Here is a 22400-nt window from a genome sequence, read left to right as displayed (position 1 = left end):
TCTATGATCAAGTCTAAATTATATTAAAATAGTATATATACACAAACACAAATACATTAAAAAAATAAAACAGAATATGTATGAAGGGCGTCAAGTAGCAGGCTGATCGGCCCTCTTTTCTTCTTGCAAGTAGATATGGCTCAGACCAAACCCATCTATGATCGTAACCTTTGTTCTGGTCTCAGTCACACCTGCGGTTGTTTTGTAATTTGGTGATTTGATTTTGCATTTTCAGGCCTACAGTGTATAGATGAACTGACTAAACAGTTGGTTATACAGTTTATATATATATAGGCTTTTTAAGCTTGAGGCTTCTTCTTTTCATATTGCAAGTTTCATCTTATTATTTCAATCTATATGAACCTCATATAAGCTATTGTATAAAGCAGCTACATAAGAAAACGACACTCGATACACAGTACATACATATGACAGACCAAGGTAAAAGCTTCCAACATGTATTCCACAGTCACAGTCTGAATGTAATATGATTTTATATGTACAACGTTGTATATATAATGAAAGGCAGGCTTTCAGAGCACATTCTAATACATGAACTGGCATTTATTTAATCTTACTGATCAATCAAAGTGCTTTACGGGGTTCTATATACTTGAATCACTCACATCCAAAGACATTTTAGAAACATCATTTAACCTCCAGTTTATATGTATGCATAACTTTGGACTGTGGGAGGAAGTCAGTGTACTGGGAACCAGCAACTTTCTCGTAGTGAGGTGATAGCATAACTACTGAACTGCCATGCCTTCCACTAAGTTTTCCCTTACGAGCATAAATAAGTCTTTCAGGCTTATTTGTAGTTATTCAGATACAAGGCATGTTATTATGTGACATAACTTAAATGCCTTTCAACTGCCATGGCGACACACACACTAACCCCTACATTGGGCAGATGGCTGCTTAGCCACTGAAATTTCGGCTTCTATAACTCAGTACTCTGGACTTGAAAGCCAATCATGAACTGACCATGCCAAAGTACTCAGAATCACTGGCAGGGCAACAGTGCTGTCATGACTGGTAATGGGACTGAAGTTTTTCTGTTCTTTTTCTCCTGCCAATATTACATAAATACAGCATTAAAAATCCCAAACAGAATCACAAAGATTTTTTTAAAACACTGAAATGTTTGCTGCACGATCACCATTTAAAATTTACTTTTAAAATTCTGCATTCACGTGCAGAACTTGTGAACTTGTGGGGTTTATGGTGGTACAGCAGCAGCAAACATTTAATGATTGAGAACTAATTAGTATGCATATTGATTAGCTTTTCATAAGCGAATAAAAACTAATCCCATTCAGAGTTAGCACGAGTATGAAACTGGGAACCAGTCCATGTTTATGCAGTGCCCCTAAGGCTGATGGGTTTTGGAGTGTCTACAGAGCTCTGGGCACAAGGATGGAGTTAACCCAAACAGCTTCCCTCTAGGCCACAATAGTTAGACACAATGAGACCAAAAACACACAACAGCACTCACATGATTACAATTAAAAATATGTAGAGGAACTTGATAAATTCCAAACACTGTAAGCGCACGGATGGTCTCAGTTAATCAATCACCAACGAACATACTCTGAGGAAACAGCGGAAGGCAGCAGAGAGGATCAGACAGAATCACTTTGTAGTCTGAGACCCAAGGAGAACAGAAGCCTGCGTTGGTGATAAGAGCCCGAGACAAAATGAAACAGACAGAGAAAAGTAGAGCATGGACACTGGGAGGGAGACAGAGGCAGGGCACAGGAAGAGTCACACTGTAGAACAAAATGCACACTAATATGCATATGTGCGCACACATGGTTGGAAGGGCATGGCTGAAGGTGCACGGCGTTGCATGTGCGAGCAGCAGTGAAGTAATGCACTAGTTTCAGGACAAATAACAGCTCTCTTAAGCAGTGTGCCCACCCTTCTCCCTTGCTCGTTTTTCTCTCCCCTCCTCTCCTACCCCACGGGTTTCAATGAGCTACACCTCAGAATGAGCTGATTACACGCCTCTCTAAAGCTACAGATACCATCGGGACAGGAATTACCAGAGGGGTAAACACACACACACACTAAATAGATAACCCTGCCTTTAAAGCATACAACATTTCTTCTTGTGAGTGAGTGAGTGAGTGAGTGAGTGAGTGAGTGAGTGAGTGTGAGTGTGTGTGTGTGTGTGTGTGTGTGTGTGTGTGCTTGTGAGTGAGTACAGAGAAAGTGATAGAGACAACACACAGAAAAGTGGGTGCATTAGATGGGCTGTTTTTGTGTATCTGCATTCACACACACACACACACACACACACACACACACACACAAACACACACACTCCTGCTCCTGTGTCAGCTAAATCGAGCACATTGTTAGTAGGTCGGTGAGACACTAACCTATTACTATTTCACCTGTGCAGGCAGTGTGGGGAAAAACAACTGATTAGAGCCTGGTCAACATTTGGCAAATGGCAGCACTCCATGCTGTGTGTCAGCGGAGTTCGGAGTCATGTGTGCAAATATGTGTGTGTCTCTACCTCTCTCTTTCTCCCCACTTGTCTTCACATCAAATGCTTGTGTCTGCACCTTACTCAGCTCAATCCCATTGAGTCACTTTCCACTTGTGTCATCATTAATTACCTCCAACTTATCTAGGCCAGGTGAAAAATCGATATATTTATTTTCTTAAAGGCCATCTCCTAGTCTGTTTTTTAAGGACAGCCAGCGCGGCGGGCCGATACACCAGTCATTAATCGAAGGTTGTTATCGGACGCGATGCTGTCCAGAGTGGCTTTTCTCTTTCTCGACACGTCGCACTCTGCAGCTGCTCCGAAGGGAAGGTGACTTTTAAGGAGAGAGAGATATTCATTTGAATGACAGCGGCAACTGCAGAGAAGTTGGATTTGCTGAAAAGTGTGGATGTGTGAAAATGTGACCGCAAGTGTGGAATTTTACATGCATTTGTATTACACGCAGACACACACACACACGTTTATTTTTGTAGTGTCATTGATTTTCGCCAGCAGCTGTGATCCATCATGCAGTGTGGCCTTGATGTTTTGACTTGATGCTATCTCTCTAGTATCTTCGCAGTGATGCAGCATTATTTACTGATGCGGTGGGATGCGTGCGGATACATTAATTAATCAGTGAGGCTATTCTTCCCGTGTTGTCCCCTAGTCGACCATATATGGGCTCCCAGGCTAAGATAGATGAGAAGAGAAGAGGGCAGGGTGTCAAGGAGGAAGCCAACTACGCTGTGCAAATACCATCCAGCTTCACTAAGATGGAGCGCTGAGGAAAAAGCTCAAGTTAAACAAAATTCAGCCTCGATCAAACACTTAGAAGCTGCATTATCATAATAATAATTTGAAATCCTGGAAAATTTTTACAAGCAACCTGACAGTTGAGATCTTGCCAAATCAATGTACCAATAACTACCATTTCAAATTTAAATTATACAGCAAAAATGGTAAGCACATTGACTTAGTGAGCAGCGACAGACAAGGTCAAAAAGTCTGAACAACTAGCCCTCAAAAACTCCACTCAAATTCAGCCTGATTCCAAAATCCAATCTGGAGTAGAATTGAGTTGTAGTACACCAAGAATAATAAACAGTGAGGTTATAAATTTTATTAAAGGTTGGTTATGAAATTAGAAGTCAGAAACCCTGAATACCAAAAATAAATCAGAGGCTCGGGTTGGAGAAAGAAGCTTCTGCTGATGCAAAAAAAAGTTCTTACAAAATGGAAACAAGGAATTGTATGAGAGTTTATAAATTGAGAAGTCCGCCATCCACAAATTGTGTGTAGATAAAAATGATTCAGTACTGTGGCTACTCCCCCTAGAAACCCTTTCCTGGCTAAAGCACTCAAACATGCTCAGTGTAGGAAGCAGAAAAACAGGCAAAGGCAAAGAAAGAGAAAGACCCAGGAAACAGACTTCATCCAGAAGAAATGGCAATAAAGAAACAAATTCCAGACTTTACATACTATTTTATGGCAATATATTTGTTGTATAATCTCAGTGGCTACTTTGCTCAACTGCTTGTTAACACAAATAGCTAAATAGCCAATCACATGAAAGCAACTCCCTGCTTTTAAGCATGTAAACATGATGAAAAGAACCTGCTGAAGTTCATATGGAGCATCAGAGCGGGGAAGAAAGGTGATTTAAATGGCTTTAAACGTGGCGTGGTTGTTAAGGCCAGGCGGGCTGGTCTGAGTATTTGAGAAAATGCTGATCTACTGGGATTAGCAGTTTCCACCATCTCTGGGTTCACAGAGAATGATCCTAAAAAGAGAAAATGTCCAGTGAGCGGCAGTTCCGTGGGAGAAAATGCCTTGTTGATGCCAGACTTCTTTGAGCTGACAGGAAGGAAACAGTAACTCAAAGAACAACTCGTTACAACCAAGAGACCATCTTTGAATGCAAAACACATTTAACCTTGAAGCAGGTGGGCTACAACAGCAGAGGAGCACATTGGGAGCCACTCTTGTCAGCTAAGAACAGGTCAGATAAACAACACTGTCTTCTACATCAGCGGTTCAGGCTTCTGCTGGCGATGGTGTAATAGTGTGGGGAATGTTTTCTTGGCACACCTTGGACCACCAAATGCTTAATAGCAACTGAGCATTGTGTAATCTTCACAGCCTACCTGACTATTGCTACTGACAGTGTACACATCATTTGATGGCTGCTTCCAGCAGAACATGCCACAAAGCTCAAATAATTCCAAACTGGTTTCTTGAACATAATAATGAGTTCACTTTACTCAAATGGCCTCCACAGTCACCACATTGCAATCCAATAGAACACCTTTGGGATGTGGTAGAACGGGAGATTGGCATTTAGGATGTATTGCCGGCAAATCAGCAGCAACTGTGTGACGCTAACACGTCAATATGGACCAAAATCTCTGAGGAATGTTTCCAGCAGCTTATTGAATCTGTGACCCGAAGGATTAAGGTAGCTAACCCGTTACTAGAAAATCTATGTCTATGTAGGCCACATGCTTACCTTCTGTAGCAGGAAACGGGGTTTTTCCCTCAGTTTTGGCCTCAGCCAATTTTCCAGTCCTCAGCAAAACCTCAGCAAAGTTTTCTGCAGGCACTTCTTTGTAGAATGAATACACATCTTGACTCTAAAAGAAAGAATGACAAAGGAAGAGTGATATAGTACTTTTCTTTATATTAAGGCAACCCTCCCCATATCTGAGCAGACTAGAAAAAGCACAGCGAGACATGATGAAGATGACTGAATATCTTCATTCTCAAGGAGTCAGACAGATGAGAGACTGAGTGAACAAATGAACTTCAGAGCCAAGTAAAGCTTTTCAAAACCAGGCTCTTTTAAAAAGTCTTTTATAGGTTTCTTGTATACAAGTTATTTCTCATGTGTCTGAGAGGCGGACAATAAAGTTTCTGCTCTTGCTCGGTCTCAGAGCTATCGCTTCAACGCAGAGTGTGTCCTGTCCGTCTTCGCCACTTTGTCTCTATCCATCTTTCAGTCCCGTTGCATTTGTCTCTCTTTCTCTCTCAATCAGTCTCTCCTCAATCCCCACTCCCTTCATTGCAACTGTTAAGGTAAAAACTAATCCCATTGATCAGCCAGCTCATGGGCAGATGGATGTGGGGAGTAATTATTGGTAGATGGATGATGGAAGATGGATGAATGCTGGCGATGAAGTGAAGGAAGGGATTTGGAGAAGCCTATTAAAATGTCATAAGAGGAGATGTATCGGCCTTCTCCGTTTCCCCTCCCGTCCGCTCTTTCAGCTCTCCGTATGATTTGTGTCTCTGAGTAAAAAGCCCAGTCATAGCCCAGAGGCGACCACTTCCCAGGTACTAAGGTCAATCTACTCCTTTTCTTACTTTTACTCTTTTGTATCCCTATAATTCCTTCTGTTGACATTCTTTTCTTTTGGATTACTTTTAGCATCATACCAGTAGTCCAAAGTCCCTTCTGTTAGTACTTGGCATTATAATTGTTCAGTCTGAAATCAATATTCATTTTGTCTCAACACTGCTTTTTAAAGAATGTATAAGTCATAGCAAGAAAATCTAATTAATTGCCCAGTCATAAGCCTACTCATGCAGTTTTTGCTGTAATTTGAAAGGATGCCCTGGGGTGAGAAAACAAAACATAAGAAGAAAGAAGGTTGATAAGAATGTACGAAGCAAAGAGCTACGAGAAACACTGGTCTTAAGCCACTCACCGTGTCTACATAGGGATCCTCAATGAGATCCTGATAAAAGGGGCTGCAGCCTTGGCGCTCCAAGTTGGCGTTCTCACATGCCCCTTCCTGGCTAGTGGCTCCTGAATCACGGCCCTGAGGAGCCATCAAAACATCATTAAACTTTCACAACATGCCCTCAACACTGTCATATTTTTTTCCCTGTCCCACAGCTAACATCAATGCAATTTTTCCTCTTTCTTTAGAAAGCCGCAATCACGATCACCCCTCCCAATTGCTGCCAACACCAGAGACGCCATCAATCTCCACCCGGGCGACCGTCGGGCCCGTGCAGCCACCAGATATTGAAATATTCAACAGGAGGGCCAATTAATTATGCAGGAGATGAGCTCTTGATTGGTTATTTTTGAAGTCTGCGAGCAAAAGCATGTGAGGTATGGGAGTGCAGACAGACATGAGATCTGTCTATGGAGCCCATTAGTCTGTAGAGTTAAAAACAAGGCGGATACATCCATAACCACTGCTACGCTGTTGCTGGCTAATTGATCATGATTATTACACAGAATATAAATACATTTATATCAGTAAAATGCATAGAAACTGTATTTTTTAAACCTACAAGGTGGTTAGTGCACCCATTAAGAACTTTACAAAAAAAAAAACTTCATCTGCAGCGAAGACTTAATAAAACAACACAGTCGATGGATTCTTACATGCAGCGGCCGGAGGTAATTGAGTGAGTCCTTCCACCAGCGGTGGTCACTGACTGCAGTCAAAACAGCCTTGGTATTCAGTCCTGTAGTAGTCAGGACTTCCATGGTCTTCGCTGTAGTCCTGTGCAGGAGGTCTCCTGCTGTCCCCACAGAGGAGCCCACACGAGGTTGGGGCTGAAGAGAAAGACAGAGAAGAAAAATTAATGGCAAACATATTCTATTGTGTCACTCTGGAGCCTTTTTAGAAGTACCCACGACAAGGGGCTTTACAATTTGAGAACAGTGTGCAGCATATAACACCTCCTTTTTGTAAATAAAAACACAGCATCGCTCGATCTGCACTGCTAGATTAGACCCATGAATATTGTATTCTATTTTTTATTAGGTACTTCTGAGAAGCCATTTTAATAAGTGCAGGGCTCTTTTTCTTTTACTGGTTTATTTATGTAGTGCAACGAGGAATTACAATATGCATTCAAGCAGGGCCCATCTGGTTCTGAAACACATTCTGTATTGTGTGTTTGTTCAGAAAACTTTCCAAAAGTCACACAGGCAGAGGAAAAGTCTACACGGACGTAGGACAGATTCATAATACAACAAGTATTTCTGTCACTAATACTTTCGTCACTAAGATTATACAACTGAATTAAAAAATTTATTCGGTGATTCGCTCCTTGAAAAAGCAAAAGCTTCCTTCTTAAAGCAACAGCATTTATTTACAATCCACTCGAAACACACCTAGCATATATCTTAGATGCACACCACTGTATGGGCTAATTTCAGCTCATCTCAAAATAAGATTATAACTTTTATGTTGGCTAAACACTCAAAGATGAGTCATAAAGAGTTATGACTTTTATCTCAGCAATTTTTACTATTTCGAAGTTCTAAGACAACAGAACTGTAAAAATAACGCTTGAATTATGTTTTTTTTTTTCTCTAAATTGTTTCCCTTGGAATTTCCACAAAAGTCAGAATTTTAAAAAAAACAGAATTCCAAGAAAAAGGTCAGAATTCTGACACAAGTTCTGGATTTCTGACTTATTTTTCCTTCAGATTTCTACAGTCAAAGTTATGATCAAAATAATATTTTGTCCTAATTTGCTTCCATATCCCAGCCTTTCTACATCCTTCCATGTTTATAGAAACCAAACAAAACTGTTTTGGACTTATTAGTATCTCCACTTTTTATTAGCTGGTGAATCAGAGCGTCTGCCACCTAACCCACATTTTTTAGATATAGATAGAGTGCTTCAGAAGTGGTCTATTTTGTTGACTTTGAACAGAGTAAGGTAGTCAAAGAAGTTGTCACAGTTAAGTCACAATTGTGGTATTTGTGTTCTGTTGGTCTTCTGAATTACCCCTCTCAAAGCAGCATCAGTATTTAGTTATTAATCCTCTCTGAGAGCTTCCTCTTCCACAAGAATCTTTAACATTTAATATTTGGAAATGAAAGTTGCAATCCTTTTGCAATGTATATTAATAAGTACACCACAAAATTCAATAAAGTGCTGTTTTCTATACATTTGAAAATCTTTACAAAGCCATCTTGGGAGATCCAGTGGGCTGGAGCCAAATCATTTAGTGCCTTTCATCAATACTTTATTTAGCAAGGGATTAAGGGTAAGAGCATGAAATGAAGAAAACATATACATATGATGAAAAGATATAATAAAAGCCAACTATTCAGTACAGACTCATACACTGAAAGCTGCATAAATACATGCCCACGGTGCACACACAGAACACATTTGGGCAGCTTAAATATATACAAGTGAGGGACATCAATACAATAATAAAATGATAACAGACAGCTTCAAATGAGCACCTATTTGCACACAAAGGGGGATGAAATGCAAGTCATGAAACATTAACACCCACTCAAGGCATCATAAAGCTGGCAGTGCTGAAGGGGAGGAGAAAGGAAGGCATAAATAAAACAAGGGAGCTGAGCACCGTAACACTAGATTTACACCTCATCAAATATGGAGCGGCAGGAAAACACACAAACTGAACAGGACAGAAACAAACCCACACAGGGATAGAGGAGGCAGTTCAAACAAGAACATGCATGTGATGGAAAACAGAATGAGGGGGTTGTAAGAAAAAAAATACATTTACCTTTAAAGAGTCTGTCTCGTCACCTTCTCGTCCGGTCTCTGTATTTACAGGCTCCATTTGATAGTTAACAGCCTGGTACAACACCTGCAGGATAGAGGGAGGAGGAAAACAAGAGATTAGAGTTATTTTGCCAGAAATAACAAATTCAGTTTCCTCCATATTTGAGATGATTTAAGCTTTTCAACATGGTGTGCTGTCATGCGGAAAGTAACTATAAGACTGGTACACTGTGGTCATAAAGGGATAAGCGTGTTCAGACTAAAAGGTCAAGAAGTATGCCCAAAATACAAGGCAGGATGGATCCATGCTTTCTTGTCGGTTACCCAAATTCCGATCCTCCTATCTGAATGTTGCAGCACGATAGACCAGGCAATCTTTTTCCAATCTTCTGTTGTTCTATTTTGGGGAGCTGTGCAAATTGTAGCCTCTCTTTCCTGTTCCTAGCTGACAGGAATGACACCTGTAATGCTCTTCTGTTGTTGTAGCCCATCTTTGGCGTGTTGTCCGTTCAGAGATCCGTTCTTCTGGATCCCTTGGTTGTAACCAGTGGTTATGTGAGTTACTGTTGGCCTTCCTATCAAGTCTGGCCATTCTCCTCTCATCTCTGGCACAAACAAGGTATTTTTGTCACAGCACTGCTGCTCACTGAATATTTTCTCTTTTTCAGACCATTCTTTGTAAATCCCAGTAGATCAGCAGTTTCTGAAACACTCAGACCAACCAACAACCATGCCACAAAGTCATTTAAATCATCTTCCCCCATTCTGACGCTCTGTTTGGACTTCAAGAAGTCATGACCGTGTCTACATGACCAAAAGCACAGAGTTGCTTCCATGTGATTGGTGATTTAACGTTTGTATACTGTATATGTATACTAATGTCTAATTATCTTATTTATCTTAAAGGTCCTTGACTCACAGGCTTGGGAGGCACTTTTATTGTTGTCTACATTGATCATTTAAAAACTTCCTTAGCAGTCCTAATTTTACTGCTGGTTCTATCAAACGTCTTTCTTTAAACTGGCTAATACAAAAAATGTGTTTACGCATCACCTCTACCTGCTTTGTCACCATGGCAAAGCCGCCCCTTTAAAGGCACAAACACATGAAGTCAACAGTAAATTCTTTTAGTAGTAACGGCAATGATATTCCTCTGAACGCGTTTGAAAAGCTACTCACACATCTTACCTAAATCTTAAAAAGATGTCTGTTCAGCTTATGCTATGCTTATGCTAACATATATCCAGCCCCATATATAAATTAAAGGACTTGTTCTCATATTTTTGTTGCTACAGTAACTGGTTGTTAATACCGAACAACCAACCTGTGGTTTGCTGGTAACCCTCTTGTATATTTCCCCCTTCACTCCCATTAGCAGCTGTAGTGTCTCACTACTGTCATATGCGCCCACTTTGCTCTACCACTGGTTACTTCAATTTTCATTCCTAGAAGCATTCAACTTTCCCACCATCACAAATTCTCTTCTTGCACGTATTTGCTTCAAAAGCTCACTATACAAACCATTTTCATTTTGGACACACATGAAAGGGCGAACAAAATGACAGCAGCAGCCGAACATGAAAACTATATAACAATGCTGTTAATAAACCGCCTGGCTGGTTTACCTGAGTTTGTAGGTCACTGGAGGCGGCCAGGAGGCCGTGGATGCTGTCAGGGGGGCAGTGTGTGAGAGAGAAGGCTAACAGTTCTTGCCGGGCCTCCAGGTCTCCATAACCGTCACACTGACCGAGCAGACTGCACACCTCCCATGCTCGACTGTAACCTGGAGGGAAACAAAAAGAGAATGTAACTACAAGATCAAGTCCGATCAAGACATAATGACAAAGCATCGAACACAAAATGCATATTGTAAAATAATCCGTGAATATCCAGAACATTAAAGCAAAGAACAGAATCTAAAAAGTACAGGGTGGGCCATTTATATGGATACACCGTAATAACACGGGAATGGTTGGTGATATTAAAGTCCTGTTTGTGGCACATTAGTATATATGAGGGGGCAAACTCCTCCAGATGGGTGGTGACCATGGTGGCCATTTAGAAGTCGGCCATCTTGGATACAACTTTTATTTTTTTCAATAGGAAGAGGACCATGTGACACATCAAACTTATTGGTAATGTTACAAGAAAAATAATGGAGTGCTTGGTTTCAACGTAACTTTATTTTTTTCATGAGTTATTTACAAGTTTCTCTCTGTTAAAAGCCATTGACATGTCGAAGAGGTTAACACGTGAGGAGCGGATCGAAATTGTGTTGATATCTGGTGAACACAGTAACCGGGCCATTGCAACAGAATTCAATGCAAGACACCCTACGAGACCACCCATCTCCCATGCTACAGTCAGCAAACTGCTTGCTAAGTTTTGTGAAACTGGTTCAGTGTTGGATTTGCTAAAATGTGGACGCAAGAAAACGGTCACTGAATGAAGAAACATCAGTGGCTGTCCTAGCTTCATTCAGCAAGAGCCCGCAGCATAGGACTCGCCGCATGTCACTGGAGAGTGGCATTAGTCGAACATCCCTTCGGCGGATATTAGCTACTCACAAATGGCACCCTTACAAACTCCAGCTACTGCAGCATCTCAACGAGGATGACCCAGATCGGCGCACAGGATTTGCAGAATGGGCAAAACAAAAATTGGAACAGGACCCTCAGTTCACGCAGAAGATTTTGTTCAGTGATGAGGCAAACTTTTATGTGAATGGTGAAGTTAACAAACAAAACCACCGCTATTGGTCTGACACTAACCCACATTGGATGGATCCCTCCAAGACTGTTGGAACAACAAAAGTGATGGTTTGGTGTGATATATGGGGTACAACGATAGTGGGTCCATTCTTCATCAATGGAAACCTCAAGACCACTGGATATTTGAAATTGCTACATGATGATGTGTTTCCCTCTTTATGCACTGAAGCTAGCACGTTCCCTGAGTTTTTCCAGCAAGATGGTGCACCACCACATTATGGGTGCCAGGTCCGAGCATTCCTAGATGACCAGTTTCCTGGAAAGTGGATTGGTCGTCGTGGGCCAGCTGAATGGCCCCCAAGGTCTCCCAATCTGACCCCCTTAGACTTTTATCTTTGGGGCCATCTGAAGGCAATTGTCTATGGTGTGAAGATACGAGATGTGCAGCACCTGAAACTACGGATACTGGATGCCTGTGCTGGCATTTCTCCTGCGGTGTTGCTATCAGTGTGTGAAGAGTGGGAGAAGAGGGTTGCATTGACAATCCAACACAATGGGCAGCACATTGAACACATTTTATGAGTGGTCAGAAACTTGTAAATAACTCATGAAAGAATAACGTTACGTTAAAACCAAGCACACCATTGTTTTTCTTGTGACATTACCAATCAGTTTGATGTGTCACATGGCCCTCTTCCTATTGAAAAAACAAAGGTTGTATCCAAGATGGCCGACTTCTAAATGGCCACCACGGTCACCACCCATCTTGAGGAGTTTGCCCCCTCACATATACTAATGTGCCACAAACAGGACTTTAATATCACCAACCATTCCCATGTTATTACGGTCTATCCATATAAATGGCCCACCCTGTATAACGAGCCAGGAAAGAGTAACTTTCCAAGCCCTTGGGACATATACAAATACTTAAATCTTACTTTTGCACACTTCTCCTTGAAGAAAATATCAGCCTGAAACATTATAACAACTGAGGTACATTTGTTCCAGCTTCATCATAGCCAGAAACCAACACACCGCCTTGACTTTGTTTTTACAAACAGATTCAATTATTCCTGCTGTGTTCATAGAGAGAGAATACTGTTGCTTATCTGATTACACCCTCTCTCTCTCTAAGACACCTTTTTCTCATCTAGGCATTCTCCCATTACTCAGGACTGTAGAACAACACAGTGAAATTTAAGTTGTTTTTTCCCCCCTTGGACTTAATTTTTCTGTGGTGGAAAATATTACAGCATCAAACAAGACATCCCCACCCCCATTGTCTCAGTGTTGAGAAAAATGATGATCGCTTGACCTTTCTGTCTCTTAGCTTAACACACTGCCTTCAGACTTACTGGACATACTTGGACATCCAGCTCTCTTATGATTTCACACATTAAACTTGGATCAGTTTGAAAGTAGAAGTTTGCTCTCCGCGCAACTTTGAGGTCTGTGGTGAAATCGTGCACTTTACAGGTGGTCAGAGCAGGACTTTAAAGGAAAATAGCTGCCTCGTACACTACCCCTTAGCCTCCAAGCAGACACACCTACAGTATAAATTTCAAAATCCTAAGTCACCTTGTTCTGACGTTATAAGATTTTCAGAAAACTTACTCTGAACTTCAGGTCAAGGCCACAGAGATTCAAACTCATCCAAGATTTTTAGTAGATGCACCTATGGTATCAATTTAAAGTTCCAACATCGTCTCGTTCTCGAGTGATCGCATTCATAAACTTAGGTGTCCTGAGTTCAACTAATCAAGATGGCATAAACAAAAGAAGACTGGTTGTGGCAGAAATAATAATCAATTGAAACAATTTTATTTGACTTGTAGTGTCATCAGAGGCATCAAAAACTCTCTGATGGAGGTGGTTGATCCTAAAGACGTTCATATATTAAAATATTTTTAATATTCTGATGCGAGAACTGCAAGTGGGACCAGCTTTGTTCAGAGATGCTGAGGGAGTGTGCAGTGTGGGAGTTCAGTTGACTTTGAATGTTTGAACCTACAGCCATTTTTAGACCACCACCAAATAAAGGTTTTATGACACAACTCCATTAAATTAATAGCACTGGTAATTACCAAAACCATTTTTATGTGTCTGTAATGGTTAATCCACCTGTATGTGGAAGCACTTTAATGGTCTCTTTAAATTTGTTAAGCACTGTAGCTCATTTGACTGGATGTCAGTATACTTTGATATCACAGTCAATACACCACCCAGGTATTTAAAACCAGGACACCCATTTGATGCCAGTCAATGCCCATTGTTATCATTTAAATATCATTAATAATCCCTTTTCTCTCTGAAGACTTCTGTCTTTTTCCATTGTTCATCAACCTCAATGGATTTTGCTAAATGCTATTGCCTGTCAGTCTTCTTCTGTTCTTGTTATACTGCATGAGAGTTGTAACAAGCTTAATAATATAAAAAAAGCTTCTTTTTACTAAGGTTTTAAGATGCAAAGTAATTAATGCCCCCCTCTAAAAGTGATACCAATTATCAACGATAAGGTAAAACATTTCTCTCATATTTCAGTGGTCATTTTACTTAAATCCTACTTACATATCACATATATTATAGTTTCCCTAAAGCCTCTACTGGTCTGAGCACAGTTTCACAGTTACCTGCAGCCATGAGGTCCTGACAGTGGATGTACGACGCCTTGAAGTCCAGACATTGCAGAGCTTGCTCTGCAAGCAGGGTCAGCACTTTGCCTTTTCTCATTGCTTCATCTTCCCCTAGGCATGCAAACACAGATATTCATTTAAATTAGTACAAATGGATTTCTTTTAAAGTCTTTTGAATTTGTTTTCTTAATCCTGACAAATGTCAACATTCAAAAACTAAACCGCAAATCTCATAAGGCTGCATATTACATACAGTATCTGTCTCAATGAATTTCATATTAAATTCCCCTCTGTGAGCAGACTCGCACACAGGCTCTAGGTTGAAAAAAGAATATCCTCAAATATTAGCCGCACTGCAGTCAGGGCTTGAGACTACATAATAATTGTCTAACCACAAATTAGATTATTGCCATTTCTGTTCATCTCCAAAACAGGGTACGAAATAACAGTAAAAGTACCACCGCGCTAAAAGGAAATCAGAAATCAGAGTTTGATATCTCAGTGTTCGTGAGATTGAGCATGGTGTTAACATTCATGTGGCAGCTCAGGACAACCTTTGATCTGTGTGTAAGCTCTATAAACAAAAGGCAGAGGATGGGACGATCAAAAGAGGCATGGTCAGGAACAACTTCTGAATAAACCTGTGCGCTGAAGATCAAAGAACGGGCATTGAGATGAAGAAATGTGATGGCACTGAATTGGTCGGTGGCTGTTTGTTTGTGCGTGTGTGCGTGTGATGACAGAAATGCTGTGTTTACTGTGAAGGGAAAGAGGTGTTTGTCAAATATTTTCAGGGTGACTGGTGAAATGGCGTCTTCAAAAGCTGTCAAGACCTCAATATAGAGAAGGTTTGTGTATGTGTGTGGCGGCACATCTTTGTTCACCCTGTGCTCTTTTCCACCATTTTTTTTTTTCTTTAAATCAAAACATTCCCTGGCATTTATTTCAAGTTGATCTAAAAATCAGACATGTCCTTGATGGTCCAACCAAAGACTCTAATGAAAATGTGCGAAAGAGGACAAATAGGAGCGTGTGTAGTTTAATCTAACTCTACAGTGGATTATAACAATCATCTACCCAAGTCAGAAAAATTTGCTACATTTGGAATATTATTATTAGCGATTACTTCATACATAAACAACGTTTGCACCTCTACGCCGTAAAATGAAATGATTCATGGATCACTTTTTTGCAGGGGCAGGAACCGAACCCTGAGGGTTTTTAACCGGCGTGCTGGTGATACCTGCATTAAATATTCACCACAGAGCCCCAGAGCTACGCACCCTTCAAAAGCCTCCCTCCTGCATTTATTTATTTAAAATTTTGTTTATTGCTCTTCTCATCTCCCTTTGCCTCTTTTTTTCCGCCCTTTCTGAAACCACACAGCGAGGGTTTCCTGCTGACAGAATGTGAGCAGCACAGACACAGAAATGCCACAAGACCAGTTAGCAGGTTTCCTTTAGCTGGTGACAGGCCTCAGAGAGAAACGACAGGACTATGAATCCAAGAGACAGAAGACAAAATAGGGAAGAAGCATCAAAGACCGACTCTTTTTTGTGTGTCTGTCTATCTTATATTCTTAAAAGATGAACAGTAAACACGGGCACAGAGGCAGACGTAAAGTTTGTGCAGTTTGTGCAGAAAAAGGACATCTTGGTTTTCCCCATAGTTGGTTTTTACTTTTTCAGCATTGGAAAAGTGGGGATTGGAACTAAAATGGTCAAAGTATACAAGCTTCTACTATTCATGTTTTTTTCTTGTAGTTCTCTTTCAAAAAAAAATAAATAAATAAATAAATAAATTTGAAAGCACTGCAGTCGGCATGTCACATCTTGTGTATTAAATGGATTCCATTACCGTGTTGCCACATTTGCTAAAAATACAGCTCAGCGGTCTGAAAAACATGCAGGAGATATGAAAAATACCACAAAAACATAAAGAATTAAATTGCTTTTGGTATTACTGCAAATACACTGCACAAGGATTTTTCGAGTCGAGAGTCTGTAAACGTGGTAATTCTTGAGGAAATTAAACATAACGGGATGAAAGACAGTGTAGAGTCGGATGATTTGAGAGAACGTATAGAGGAAGAGTGAAAATCTTAAGGAAATTAAACCTCTTTGCTGACACGTAGTACATTAACCTTGTTTGATTTGTGACTGTAGTTTTTGCTTTAAGAGCTGCGTTTCACATGGAAGGATTTGCAATGTGCACTGAGAATAAACTCCATTTCATTTCCCATTTTCTCGCACCTACTGCACATTCATTAGCAGTCAAAGACGTGCTAGGTTATGCAAAATAATTGGACTGAAGTCTGTCCTTTGGCTCAGTCTTTAGGCATAGCTCTTCGACAACTTCAGTTCTACTATTAGTATCATGTGGATAATAGCCAAAGTCTTGCAGATTTTACAAATTACAATACATGAGTCTGACAACTTTGAAGTACAAAAGACGTCATTAAGATGAATACCCCCTACAAGTTTATGTCAACATTAAAAGACAGATCAATGCTTTTATATTTTACAAGACTTTCAACCAGCATGAGACAATAAACAGCTTCAAAGAGGCTGACTAAGGGGTGCCTAGACAGTAGCTAAGACAGGCACAACAACTAAACATCTTAGAAGGAGAGAAGTTTTAAGTAGAAATCTCAATCTTGCAACTTCCACTTTCACAGGGGGCTTTGCCTGTTGATCTATGAGACTGTAGCCTAAAAATGGGTTCATGAGATATAAAAAAGATATAATATTAATATAAAAACAGATATATAAAAACAGTTATCTGAAGTTTTCTTTTTGATAAAATGGAGTTCTTTCTTCCCACCATCACCAAGTGCTTCATCATAGGGTGTTGTCTATTTACTGAGGTTTTCTCTCTAGTATTTTCAGTGTTTTACCTTATGCAAGCTTTGAGGGGATTGATGTTGTGAGCTGGTGCCGTACAAATAAAACTGTGCAAAAATGAATTAAACTAAATGTTCAGGGTTTTGACTATTGTAGAACACCTTCTGTAAGTATCAGGCCACAAACCATTCTGAGCCACTCTGCCTTTTGATTTCATGTGCCAAATGAGAAGCATTTCTGTCACCTTAAACCTCCACAACTAGCTGCTTGTCACACTTACATATTCTACTAGGTTTCTGTTTTGACTTAATTCCCCTCCTCATAGTTATAGTTTAGAAAAGGGTGTCATAAACGGAGGTTGTCCTGTCATGTATCTTTAACCACCCAATCAGCATATATTAGCAAAATAGTTTCTTTTTTTTTAACCCTGTAAAAATAAATATATATATATATATATATATATATATAGATAGATAGATTGATAGATATAGATATATATATATAGATAGATATAGATATATATCATAAAAAATAAAAAAAAATCATGTTTCATCTTAATTTAGGCATACAGTCAATACTACATTTACCAAAATTCCAATTTCTAAACAAATTTGGCCAAGTCTATAAGCAGGTATAAATATTTATGTTAGCTTTTTAGCTGCTATTCACTGAGAATTCTCTGTGATCACACTAACTGCAGCCAATTCCAGTGTAATGGGATTAAAATGAAGAGAACAGAGTCTCTGTAGATCAGCTGTCGTGCCAGTCTCATAAACAACTCATTGAACAGTGAATGCACTGTTGAGACTACATTGGAGACAAAATTACCACAAAACAAAATCAAGACTTCTTCAGGTAAACGTAAATGTATAAATAGGCTGCCTTTCCAAGGCAGCAGCAGGCCTCTTGACAAAGTTTCAAATGCTGACATACAGACCTTTGATCTTTCACAATCAGTCTCCAAATGCTGGCATACAGACCTTACCGTCAAACTGCATAATGCCTGACAGCAGAAAAAAAGGCAGCTTTGAGAGTAAGTCTGTTTGCTCGTTCAGTATACATACAATGCTGTGCAAAACTCTTGAGCAACCCTTCATTTCTTTTTACTTTGCCAGGAAAATGTTGAACAGAAGCAGTGATTTATTGAAATATACAGACATAGATGTAAATGCAGTATATAAGGCAAAAACAGAGTGTATACAATTGTAATGAGTTTGAAAGTAAATATTTGTTTCGACCACATCTCTGTTAGACAGATTTATATTTTTTTTCTCCAAGCAGTCTTCAGGAATAGTTTCCCAGGCTTCTTAAAGGATATCCAAAGCTCTTCCTTGGATGTTGGCTGACTTTTGTTTTGTGTTCTCTGTCAAAATAATTCCACACTGACCATCAACCTTCAATAATGTTGAGGGCCCTGCTCTAGGTAAGTCGATCCATAACAGATAGTGTTGCATTGTGTTTTTATTGTTTTGTGTTGTTTTTTTAATCCAGGTATTCTTTTACTACAATGGCAGTGTGTTTGGGATCATTGTCATGCTGACAAATAAAGCTGTACTAATCAGATGGTTTCTAGATTTTACTGCATGGTGGATCAAAATCTGACGACACTTTTCAGAATTCCATAAATTGTGAGAACACAGCAGACCCAAACCATGCTAGAGTCTCCACCATGTTTTACAGATGGCTCCAGACACTCACTGTAGTACCTCTCCCCGACATCCTCCCCGCATACCGACTAACTAAAAATGTCAAATTATTATTCATTACTTAATCAAACAGCTGACTTTCATTTCTGTGTCTTGTGTAATTTGGCATACCTCTGATACTCCTCACTTGGTGGGGTGTTTTTGGCCTACCACTCTTCTTTTGTCGTCCACTTGTCCAGTTACCTCAAATTTTCGAATGATCCACGGCACACTACACTGAGCTAGGTCAGGGTTTTGATGAATACTCTTTGGGAATCATCTTATTGGTGAAAGAAGACTATTTTTATACCTGTCAAACTGTGTTATCTTTGACTAAACTAAAGAAATAGCCTAAAGATACAACTTAAAATGGGCTCTTCGCTAAGTTGTCTGTAAAACACTGGTTCATCCTTTGAGGGAGGTACCTTTTTATGCTTCAATGATTAATGGATCACTGTTAAGTGACTTATCAAACAAAAAAAAAACAACTTTCCTCTGAAAATGATCAGGTACAAATACTGCACTAAAAATGAGTGAAAAAGCAGCCGATGTCCAAAAAAATACCTCTGAAAGCTCCTCATAAATCATGGAGAACAATTACTCAGGACCACTTAAAAAAATACAAAACAATTTTGTTTCATGTTAGCAAAATGTAAAGATAGTAGACCTGGCTGAGAGCGTTTGCACAGTACTATGTGTTTGCGTGCTTGCAAGCCATAAGCACACATAAATAAACCTCTTATGAAGATGGATTTTTCTTATGCTGGAAATCTGCCTCGATCTGGTTTATTGAAAATTATAGTCAAACACATTTTAGCTTGATAAAACTTAGAGTTAGAGTGCCTGATCATGTGTGAGTGTGCATGCGTGTCTGCAAGTACCTGAAACTCTGAGGAGTGAGGCCAGATTGAGCAGAGTGGTGGACTGCTTGTAAGCTGTGGAGCAGTGGGCGATGCACTCCTCTACGAGAGACAGACGGTCTGATCGCAGTCGCACTGGAGGGAACACGGAAGACAGCGGGGATGGGTTTCAGACTTGTTTTGCTAATTACTATATTCAATCTGGAACAAGTAACGGCTGATGACAAAGTGATAGGAAATTATGAACAGTGAATGATAAAAGCAGCAGATGTCAAGATGCCAGGAAAATAATATAATGCTGTATAATTCATATGCATGTAGCCCAGCCCTAGTTCAGTGATAGACTGATGGATACTGCTGACTTATTCTGCATAATTAAATATTATTAAAATTAGGGCGTGGATGTGTCAAAATTTCCATGTATCTAGTCGGTATTAAAATTGTATGTGGTACGTGTTGAATAGTAATTTTTTTAAAAAAACAGCAAAGTAAGCTTCAAGAATAACAGATTAATGTAATTCATCCATGTGGGACCAATGACAAATTCAAGTGTCCAAAAAAACTGTGTTTGTCTTCTCCTATGGGATGATTTTGCCCAGTTATACTGAAAATTGAACACATAGTTAACAAATATGGCAGTAATTGTTGGATGCAGCCACTTGAGAATTTAAAAAAATCAACAAAACTATATAACAAACCAAAATTGGACAAAAATATTGTGTGTACTTTAAAACATGAGTTTACAGCAGTCATTCACATGCCAGTGCTAAAATATTATCTTTCATAAAGCATTTTGAGTGGTTTTAATATAAAAGGGGTTCTCTGAAGCATCTATCAGACCATGAGATAGTTGAAGCATTTGGTTTTGTGGCTATAATCCTTAAAAAAAATTAACTGTGGAACTTTTCAATATGTTGTACATTAGGAAGCATTGTGTTGTAAGTCATAAGAATAATTAGAATATATCCCAAATACGTCCTTTAAATGAATGAGAGTCCTGTGTCTGAATCATTAAGTGTCACAGCCTTGTCCCTGTCACAGACACTACCTGTGTGCCACACCACTGTGTAGAGTAGATGGTTAAGCCGCGGAGCCGTGCAGACACATTTCTTTGATTTATGACAGCAGTATTTCATTCCAATGAGTATGACAGTGTAAAAACTGAGACATATTGTGGAAATTGCTCTTATTTTTTCTTAAGATATCCGAGGCTGTTCATCATCCATTTTGTAAATGGATGGTTCATTAAGTGTGAACGTTTCCAGAATGTACTTCTTTACACTAAAAGAAAGTGAACATTTTTTTTTATTAATGCTGTAATATCACTCGAGATCCAATTGGGCTGCATGTGGCACAGAAACTAAAACAAACTTCATACTCCAGGTATATTATTTACAGTTTAAGTTTGGGATCTCCATGTAGTACTCTACAGCGTTAGCATTACTCCATTCTTCCAATATGCGAGAGATTTGGAAACTACAACAAGGCAAGCCTTTGATCTTTCACAATCAGTCTCCAGTCTTAGATATTTCATACTCATTGCATATTGTTTGACATCATTTTTCACTGATAACAACCTGCAGCATATATCATCCGCAGGACAGTAGGGAGTTTGTGCTTTTCAAAAAAACCCACCTCAAACATTTTCAGATGCATTTCCATTTTTCTTTAAAGTTGTATTGAAACCTTGAGAAATGCCATCTTTAGAGCCTCTGCAGGCCTCTGTGCACCCTGCTGAGGATCTTTATGGCTTTGAATGACTTTGGGCGAGGCCTGGAGGGAATTGTGGGTAGGGTGGTTTATATGAAGCATCGCCTTAGGCTCTATAGGAGGGCTGCAGGGGACAGCCTAAGATGGATTACCTATGTTCAAATCCTTCCGACTTCATATTTTTGCATGTTTATCTGTGAGAACGGGAACTTAGAGTAGAGCTATTACTTTGAGGAGAAAACGAAACTGTTCTTTTCAGTATGACCTTGATTCAAAGCCATGAATTCAATGTTCCCCTAAGCACTGATATTGACCTAAGACATAATAATTAATGCATGCATGTGTCACAATAAAACAAGATTTTCACATTTTCTTTTACAACAGTTTCTGTTTTTCTCCATTGCAGTGCTTCATTCTTTTTTCACTGTTCTTCTTTCATATTCTTCCAAAGCTCTGCCCTCTGCCCTTCACGTTAAGCAAGCAGTGAAAAGAAGAAGAGAAGGAAGTAGGGAGCTAGGAAAAAGAGAGAAAACCCCAGAGGTAAGTGATGAATGTAAAGAGAGGAAAGAAGGTGAGAGGGACGGAGAGCAAGAGAGGGAGGGAAGGAACGAGAGACCGTGCAATTTATGGCTCTCTCTGACACAGTGGTTTTATACTGGCAGCTCGATTTGATGGGGGCAAAGGAGGGAGAGCACGGAGGCCTTGGGGGCAAACAACACTTCGCTGTAAAGGTGAGGCGATGAGGGGGCAAGCTGGTTTATTTTGGTGCCACAGTTTTCTTTAAAAGGGAGGCAAGCCTGGAACCACAGATGTAGGGTGCCAGAAAAGAACGAAAGCAAGAACATGGAGGTGAATATAGATTGGTCATCTTTACAGCTGAAGGATAAAACATTGTGTCCCAAAGTGTGTGTGCATGTCTCTGTGTGTAAGACAGAGCGC

The 22400-nt window shown here is 39.8% G+C and overlaps 1 protein-coding gene across 1 annotated transcript in view; it reads right to left on the bottom strand.

The window, feature by feature from the left end:
• The window catches only part of nbas (NBAS subunit of NRZ tethering complex), a 188380-nt gene that overhangs the window by 96567 nt on the left and 69413 nt on the right, over window positions 1-22400 (bottom strand). Inside the window, exons 33-39 of the mRNA XM_085131944.1 lie at window positions 19773-19886; window positions 14361-14474; window positions 10645-10802; window positions 9021-9104; window positions 6900-7073; window positions 6208-6321; window positions 5010-5133 (exon numbers count right to left, since the gene is read on the bottom strand). Coding sequence (XP_084988070.1) covers window positions 5010-5133; window positions 6208-6321; window positions 6900-7073; window positions 9021-9104; window positions 10645-10802; window positions 14361-14474; window positions 19773-19886 — 882 coding nt within the window. The remainder of the gene's footprint in view (window positions 1-5009; window positions 5134-6207; window positions 6322-6899; window positions 7074-9020; window positions 9105-10644; window positions 10803-14360; window positions 14475-19772; window positions 19887-22400) is intronic.

This window comes from Neolamprologus multifasciatus, chromosome 15 (genome assembly GCF_963576455.1).
Source record: "Neolamprologus multifasciatus chromosome 15, fNeoMul1.2, whole genome shotgun sequence".
In the NCBI taxonomy this organism is placed as follows: domain Eukaryota; kingdom Metazoa; phylum Chordata; class Actinopteri; order Cichliformes; family Cichlidae; genus Neolamprologus; species Neolamprologus multifasciatus.
The sequence above is the reverse complement of the archived record's forward strand: the minus strand, read 5'-3'. Positions and strand labels throughout refer to the sequence as shown.